At 42.3% G+C, this 8,673-nt stretch overlaps 2 protein-coding genes across 2 annotated transcripts in view; one reads left to right on the top strand and one right to left on the bottom strand.

Annotated features, from left to right (window-relative positions):
* wdr4 (WD repeat domain 4) overlaps positions 1-5,667 on the top strand; it is a 12,089-nt gene extending 6,422 nt beyond the window's left edge. The window contains exons 8-11 of the mRNA XM_005751564.2: positions 1,318-1,382; positions 3,245-3,431; positions 3,860-3,929; positions 5,309-5,667. Coding sequence (XP_005751621.1) covers positions 1,318-1,382; positions 3,245-3,431; positions 3,860-3,929; positions 5,309-5,496 — 510 coding nt within the window. The 3' untranslated portion in view covers positions 5,497-5,667. The remainder of the gene's footprint in view (positions 1-1,317; positions 1,383-3,244; positions 3,432-3,859; positions 3,930-5,308) is intronic.
* Positions 5,668-5,733: 66 nt separating this feature from the next.
* The window catches only part of pde9aa (phosphodiesterase 9aa), a 30,537-nt gene continuing 27,597 nt past the window's right edge, over positions 5,734-8,673 (bottom strand). Inside the window, exons 13-15 of the mRNA XM_013915518.1 lie at positions 7,935-8,030; positions 7,768-7,829; positions 5,734-7,684 (exon numbers count right to left, since the gene is read on the bottom strand). Coding sequence (XP_013770972.1) covers positions 7,782-7,829; positions 7,935-8,030 — 144 coding nt within the window. The 3' untranslated portion in view covers positions 5,734-7,684; positions 7,768-7,781. The remainder of the gene's footprint in view (positions 7,685-7,767; positions 7,830-7,934; positions 8,031-8,673) is intronic.

Below are 8,673 nucleotides of genomic sequence, written 5' to 3'. Positions count from 1 at the left end.
TGTCCGTCTCAAACCTGCAATAGAAAGTGTTTAACTCAGAAAATGGTAACCTAATTTCAAAGTGCTATCACACATTACCTGGATTATATCTATATTGAAAATATACACGTACTCTTCCAGTTGAGCCACAGTGATGTTCTGTATAGATATGATGTTCCCTCTGCAGCTGTGCACTTTTCCCTGCAGAAAAACGCCCAGCATGTAGAAGCAGCTGAGCCATTTGTTAATCTTTGAACTGTGTAGTGCAGGGGTAGGCAACTCCAGGCCTCGGGTGTCGGTGTCCTGCAGGTTTTAGATTGCACCCTGGGTTAACACACCTGAATCAAATGATTAGTTCATTACCAGGCCTCTGGAGAACTTCAGAAATGCTGAGGAGTGATTTAGCCCTTTAAATCAGCTGTGATGGGTCATGGACACATCTAAAACCTGCAGGACACCGGCACTCGAGGCCTGGAGTTGCCTACCCCTGGTGTAGTGTCTGTAATTGGCAAATCTGTTTTCTAGTAGAGCTTTTTTGTTTATTTAGAGAAAGAAATGTCCACTTTTTTGGAAAAAGAAAGCAGAAGGCCGAGCTTCACACTGGGACTTGAACACATTTGTGTGGATCTGTGCGAAGCTGGCAGTGTGTCTCACAACCCTACATGGGCGTGCAAAGTGATCTGTGCGTGTGAGGCGATTCGTCCACTTGCATTTAAGATGTTGTGAGCGAAAGGGAAGTGTGTGTAGTTTTACACATGTGCACGCACAGACGGCTTTTTCAGAGAAAAATGATCCGATTTATGAAGCTGAACTTGAACTGTGATCACTTTGGGTACACGCATTTGTAAAATTGGTTTGTGTGTGCTCAAATTGGTTAGTATTTGCATGCAGATTAAAGCACACGCTTGTGAGTCCTTAGACATTACACACAAATCATTGCACACTTCCTAGTTTTTGCTGATGGATCATACGGTAGACATTTGTAGCACTTTTCTCTCCGTTTCAGACACAGGTGTCAGTGTAGCACATCACTGAAACCTGTTCAGAGACATCCAAGTCTGAAACATTTCTTACTTCTTGACAGTTGTCTGTTTGCTGCTGTACAGCTTTAGGAGGCATCTGAACGTTTTACAGTTAAATCCATGGATCATCATGACAGTTGTCACGAGGCGTTGGGGAAACTGCTGAAAAAGACCTGTGGATTTATCTCACCAACCAAACATTTTCATATTAGACATCCTGGGACTGTCGAAACAAGTCGCTTTGTTAAAAGGCCAAGTAGTCAGAGTGAACCAATCCAACGTATGTTTGTTTGTTTTTTTCCATTTCAATGCTCAGGATACAACAGTGTGCCGAATTACCAGCTCGAGTGACGGTCAGTATGTAGCTGTGCAGTGTGACAGGTGAGTTCCCGTGTGTGACTCTGTTGTTGTTGGACTGTGCACTATATACAACTTTACAAATTTAACCAGATGAGCGCCAAATTAAAGGAAAAATGAGTAATGGAACAACAAATACAGTTGTCATTTATCATCATGCTCAGTGGCAGGCGGAGGTCATCTAAGATAAGGACAATGCTGGACTATACCTCCCACCCACTCGGTGACGTGCTGGCCAGTCACAGGAGCACATTCAGTGCGACAGATTACCCATAATGCACCACTGAGCGACACAGGAAATGATTCCTGCCTGTGTCTCTCTGTACAACTCTTCTATCTAATACACAGTGCAGCAGTTTTACCCTTTTGCTCTACAGTAAAACAACAAATGAAGTTTTACAGGTTGGAGTAAAATCTCTTTCACCTCCGTTATAGTCTTGATATTTATAATTAAGCTATTTGTATATATTACAGCTATTTCTTATATTTTAATAGATTAAATGCTGTGTTGAGATGGATTTTAAAATCACCCACAATAATTCTTTAATTTAATCTAAGCACTAAATCGGATTTAAAAAAAACCTGAGAAATCTGATAGAAACTCCAAGTAAAGGCCAGATGGACGTGTGGAGTGGTGCACTGAGCGATTCTGTTTAGGCTTCCGAGGAAGAGGCTGAGGAGTAGCTAGCTTATGTGTGGTAGTTGGTTTAAGCTAGTTATGTAAGGCTTACCTTTGCTTTAACGATGAAACATTTCTTCTTCACCTCCTACATGATGGCACTATTTAACCATCCAGATCAAAATTACATGTTGCTGTCCTTACTTTGAAGGCTGCTATCATGGCTGTATATGTCACTCTGTGAGAGATGCCATGTTCAGGGATTTAAATAAAGCTGCTGGGGAAGAATATGGATCACACTTCACCAAAAGTCGTAGTTTCTATGCATGTGTTCGTTTTTTCCTCCATTGATAGATAATCCAAGTAGTCTGGGCTCAAGACAGATGAGGAAATAACAAAACATTTTGTCCTGCAGTACCACCGACTGTGGTACTGTGGTCACAATGGAGTAATGTTTTGCCCACCAGGGTCAGTCACAAGACTGAAAACTAAACACAAGCACTTTGTGTGTTGTGAGAAGTGCAGCAAAGTCCAGCTCTTTACCTTTACTTTCTTTGTTTATAACGATTTCTCCAAACATTAGATCAAACATTCTTCACCTTTAGTTTTGTTATCAGAATCAGTTGCACTCTCCATCCTGCTGACAGTCCTGGGACCCACTGTCTATGTTTAGCTGCCAGCTCCCACCTACAGCAACTTTAAACCCATCCTGTGCATTCGCGCAGGGCACCAATGTGAATTGCACTATCAAATAAGACGTTATGTAAAAGTGTTCAATTAAATGGGCTACACACGTAAGCTACATAAAACACTGCTGTGCTTTGTAACAGGAAATGTTACTGCAGAGCCAACACCAAGCACTTCAAATCAAATCACTTTGATTGTCACATCACATGTGCAGGTGCACTGGTACAGTACATGTGAGTGAAATTCTTGTGCGAGCTTCACAAGCAACAGACGTGTGCAAAAATACAATAACATAAAAACAAGCAAAATATAAGAATGGCCGCCTTTCTACACAGCTACACATTAGTTCTGATTCGATCTCGTTTCTAAACATTGACAAAAAGTGTCAGTATATTTCATCACAGTTTCTATCCTTGTGCTTTACTTTTTATTTAGTTAGCATCTGGCTTTTGTCAGGAAAAAATGTGGTCTACAGAGACTAAGCCAAGTCTCTGTAGTAGTTAATCCAGTTTCAGAATTAAAGCTAGAGTCTTACGGAGGGGTCCCACTGATGATTTGCTTGCACCCCGTGTGTTCTCAGCGTGCCCATACTCCAGCTTTTCACACTGACTCAGAAGGGCAAGGAGAAGCTTGTGCCACACAGCAGGATCTCCCTGCCCTGCTGTCCCCTGGACGTGAACTTTGACCCCGAAGGACTACTGTGGGTGCTGATGGACTCTAGTGATGCACCACTTCAAATCTACTCACTGACACACAGCTCCTGGGAGGTACAATGCCATAATTCATAATGAATATATGTAGAGAAGAAACTGCACTCAGATATTTTCAGATGATTGGAGTCTCTGTATTGGTTACATTCATACACTGGATACACGAGATTGGAGACTGGACACATCCAGGGTCCATATTGGATATATGACAATAGTTTTGAAAACGAGTTTGTTCTTTGTGATACACTAACTCTGATGAAACACAGGCTCAGCGAATCAGATCCTATGACATGGGGCAGTACAGCTGTACCTTTATGGTTGCCATGGTATTGTTCTCTCTTCCAGGGATGTTGGCCAGTGTTTCAGTGTATATAGTCATAAATATAGTCTGCTGCTATCGTTTAATTCCCTGTTTAATTCTCTCCCATAAATGTGTATGGGTGTGTTGACTCTGGCTGACCTGTCTGCTCTCTGGGTCTCTCTAGTGTGTTGTTCATGTACCTGAACTTAACAGAGTGACTAAAGCCTTCAGGCCACACTGGGAGACACTTGAAGGTGAGTTTAATTCAGTTTTATTTATTTAGCGCCAAATCACAACACAAATCGCCTGAAGGTGCTTTATATTGTTAAAGACCCTACAGTAATAGAAAGAAACCCCAAGAGTCAGACTGAGCAAACGCTTTGGCGACGGTAGGAAGGAAAAACTCCCTTTTAGCAGGAAGAAACCTCCGGCAGACCCTGGGTCAGGGAGGGGCGGGGCCATCTGCTGCGACCATTTTAGGGTGAAGGGCGGAAGACAAAAAGACACGCAGTGCAGGAGAGCCACAGTTTAGTAATAACTAATGATTACATGCAGAGAGGTGTATGAACACACGTGGTGAGTGAAGAAACATTCAGTGCATCATCCCCCGGCAGCCTACACCTGTTGCAGCATAACTAAGGGAGGATTCAGGGTCACCTGGTCCAGCCCTAACTATATGCTTTAGCAAAAAGGAAAGTTTGAAGCCTAATCTTGAAAGTAGAGATAGTGTCTGTCTCCTGAATCCAAACTGGAAGCTGGTTCCACAGAAGAGGGGCCTGAAAACTGAAGGCTCTGCCTCCCATTCTACTTTTAAATACTCTAGGAACAACAAGTAGGCCTGCAGAGCGAGAGCGAAGTGCTCTAATAGGGTGATATGGTACTACAAGGTCATTAAGATAAGATGGGGTCTGATTATTTAAGACCTTGTATGTGAGGAGCAGGATTTTGAATTCTGGATTTAACAGGAAGCCAAAACAGGAGAAATCTGCTCTCTCTTTCTAGTCCCTGTCAGGACTCTTGCTGCAGCATTTTGGATTAACTGAAGGCTTTTCAGGGAGTTTTTAGGACATGCTGATAATAATGAATTACAGTCGTCCAGCCTGGAAGTAATAAATGCATGAACTAGTTTTTCAGCGTCACTCTGAGACAGGATATTTCTAACTTTAGAGATGTTGCACAAATGGAAGAAAGCAGTCTTACATATTTGTTTAATATGTGCATTGAAGGACATGTCCTGGTCAAAAATGACTCCAAGGTTCCTCAAAGGCAAAACAACCCAGAGTAAACATCTGGCTGGTACCATATTTCTAAGATTTTTAGGCAATTTGCAAATTATTGATGAAGAAACTGACCTCCCAGCCCATTGTTCATTCAGTGGGCTGGTTCCAGTCATTGTGCAAATGTACTGTTTATAAAGTTGGAAACCTTCAGTCAGCTGAGACTGAAGACGTCACCTGGATGAGTGACAATATGTTTCTCCTGCTGAAAATGCTACGTTGGGTTGAACAGAATCAACCTTTTGGGATTTCCTTACCTGGATGATTGAGCCTGCATCAGGACATCTGTCTGTATTATTATATTTTTCATATACTGACGCAGACATATACTTACTGTACCTTCTCTTAAATACCAGCCTCCTTAAGGACTAATAACCGGTTTGAGCAGCTGCACAAGGTGACCTTTGACAATGTGGCGGTGTACCTCCAGAGGAAACAACAAAGGCTGGAGGAGCAGCACCTGAAGAGGAGCGGGGGTCAAAGAGCAAAGGGCAACAAGAGGGTCAAGAAGGAAACTGAGTCGGTGACTCAGCCATTTGCCTGAAGACACTTGAAGAACATTTATTTCCTTGTTTTGATGCATTGATAAAATGTGTGAGCTTCACCACACAGGCCCGATGAGGGGTTCTTATGTTTGACTCAAATTTCTCTTATTTTTAAAGAAGAATGTTGTAGAAACATTATCATTAAAGTCTGCCCTATGTTTCCACCATCACCAGTGAAGGAAACATGCTGTTCACGGAACCACATGCACTCACACTGTCTTCGGGTTAGAGTTGCTCTCTGTTCACATTTCTGATTGCATGCGATTGCAGTGTGTGTTAGCAGCAGCTGAGGAAGTGACTACTAAACTTCCTCAGTTTTTCCAGAGCAGGATTCTGACGTGTAGGAAAAGCTGAGTGAGTTATGAGAATGAATGAAACAGGAAAATGTGTTCCACAGCTTAAAAAGAATATGAGACTAGGATTTAATTAAACACTCTGGGCTTCACAGCCTCTCAGCAATAAATTGAAGTAATCATTTTCTCAATGACTGTTTCATATAATTGTGAAGGAAATTGGGCCTCTTCTGTTTTACATGGTTTATGCATAGCTGTCCTGACACTGTAGGGTTGAGGCCTGGAGTTTGAGTTACTGCAACACCTCCTTTCCCAGGTCAGGCGGCGAGAAAAGAAGCTCACATCATTACCTGTGCACCACAGTGCAGACAGCTGCTGAGATGCTTTTTGCTCTTGTGCTGTGTGTGTTTTGGGGTTTTTGTGGTCAAATAATTTATTCTCTATCACATCGAGAATCTCTCTCCACTCCGTTACATATTCCATATGTACAGGGAATGATCCCCATTGGTTGGATGTGTAGATACTTCTTTAAGACACTCTGCCTAGCCTGCCCACTCCCCACAGTACACGTAGCAGCTGCGCAGACATGAAACCACCTGTGCAGTGTGTCCGTGTACTTCATGTACATGTACATAAGACTTAAATCAACTCCGAGTGGATGGTTAGTTATGTGTGTGTGTGTGTATATATTTTGATTATACAGGACCTCATATGGGTATTCTGCTATTGATACATCATTACGTTTACATATCCACTGGTACGTAGCCCACATGTATTATCACAGCAGGGCTGCTGTAAATCAAATGATGAGCTGATGTCAGTACTTCACAGTTGGTCAGAAAGATTCACCACATTCCCACGGCTTCATCACACCATCAAACGTACCCACACTGTCACCACACCCCCCACAGACTTGTGTTGTACCACACATGGTACAACACAAGATATGATCGATGTGATAGACCTGATCCAACGAGCGCAACAAAGCAAAGAGGTGAGAAACCGATTCCTTTTGGGCCAGGAAAAGTTTGGGACAGCAGGCCAAACAGGCGTTTTAGCTAACCGCCCACCTCACTTACCCTGACGTCTGTGCCGCTTCCAGTGAGGTGAGCACGGAGGTTGGTAGAAAAAAGCTTTAGAACTGTCTGGTGATCATACATCGGTAGACACTTGACATTTTGCTTGACACACAACAACAAAAACAAAGTGGAGAGCAAAAGATGCAGCAGATGGCATGCCGTACACACTGGCGCCACAATGACCCATGAAGTTAAGGAGGATATGCAGAGGGTGTGACAGAGGAGGATAGGGTAAGATGGATGCAGATGATCCAGTGAGAGGGAGCAATCACAAGAAGAATTAGGAAGCATTTCATTTCACTGCATTTCGTTAACTTTTGGCTTCTCCCTCTCTTGTATTTTGTCCTTGTCTATCTTTGCCCTCCTTTTTTCCTCTTCTCTTTTGCTGCCTTTCCATGACGAATAATTGGCTATTTTGTGTGAAAATAAAAGAAACAGTCCAGACAGAACTTTGCTATTAAGATTATACTTTTAATTTTTGTATAAAATAACAAAAGCCAATAAAAATATGTAAAAACAAACACAATACACAAATTATATCTAAATATTGTTCACTGAAGTAGTCTGTGGTATTCGAATGCTAGCATTCAGCTAAAACCACTCAATTCAGAGTCCCTCTGGTCCTCAAGTCCTGTAGCAGCTTAAGAAGCTGCTCTTAAACATCGGCCATCATCTTCCTGTGGCACACTGGAAACGACAACACCCTTCATGCTGCTCCATGTGAGGAGTGGACAGGGTGATGGAAGGTCTTACAGCTCCCAGTGGAACAACACATCTCATTATTCCACTGTACTTGTGCTCTGTGCTCACTGGTCCTGAAACACACGGATCACAAAGAAAGCGGTTCATACATAGTCTGACTGAAACATTGCAGCAAACACTTGTGTTTGGTTCCTACCTTTTCAGAACTTTTCACTTCTCACCATCCATTGTTAAATTCTCACTTTTCTTTTTCTGCACCTGAAGGAAACACACTTTCTCAGTTACAAAGTACACTCAGGACCAATCGGACAAATTAAATGCAGCCGCATTTAAAAACACACACACTTGTAAAAATCATCCAACCTCGTTCATGGCATCATCAGTCTGTTTGAGCTCTTCGTACCGGTCTCTTGACTCTCTGAGTGGCTTTACCATCACCTCCTCAATCTGTGGGAACAGCTAACAGATGCACACACACACATGCAGTCAGTATTAAAGCTGCAAACGCCTCATTATTTTGTGTTTATGTAACTCTAAGAGTCAAAATGTGTGAAGTCAAGAGACAGTGTAACAGTGTATAACAATAAGCAGTCCATTTAGATCCTTAGCACAGACAGGTTTACACTTGTAAAATGTAACACTTTGGAATTTTAGCAGGAACTTCCTGGTTGGAATTTATAATTATTGCTTTGACAGTTTATGCATTATCCTCCATTTTATCATTATTGCTGATGTGTCACTGCTAAGGCACACATTTACGGTAACAGGTGCTTGAGGTGGAACTAGTTTAAACTGCTTTATATACTCATTCTTATAGGCAGGGACGTGCAGAGGGGGGGGCTAGAGGGGCTTGAGCACCCGCCCCTTTCCTGATGAGTGCCCAAAGTGCCCTTTTGTTGAGGCAACTTTTAAATTTTTAAAAAAAAATTATTTATTTTTTTTATGTGTGTGTGCGTGCGGAGTCCTGTCTGTGCCCCTCAACAATAATATTTAACTATTAATCATAGTTTTGCTAAATAAAAGGATCTGGCTTGCATCAGTCACATGATCACATTTAACCAATGATCGCCCTCGACGGCAGAACGCGCTGGTTACGAGCCGG

Source organism: Pundamilia nyererei, unplaced genomic scaffold, assembly GCF_000239375.1.
Source record: "Pundamilia nyererei isolate P.nyererei 1_Seehausen unplaced genomic scaffold, PunNye1.0 scaffold00316, whole genome shotgun sequence".
In the NCBI taxonomy this organism is placed as follows: domain Eukaryota; kingdom Metazoa; phylum Chordata; class Actinopteri; order Cichliformes; family Cichlidae; genus Pundamilia; species Pundamilia nyererei.
The sequence above is the reverse complement of the archived record's forward strand: the minus strand, read 5'-3'. Positions and strand labels throughout refer to the sequence as shown.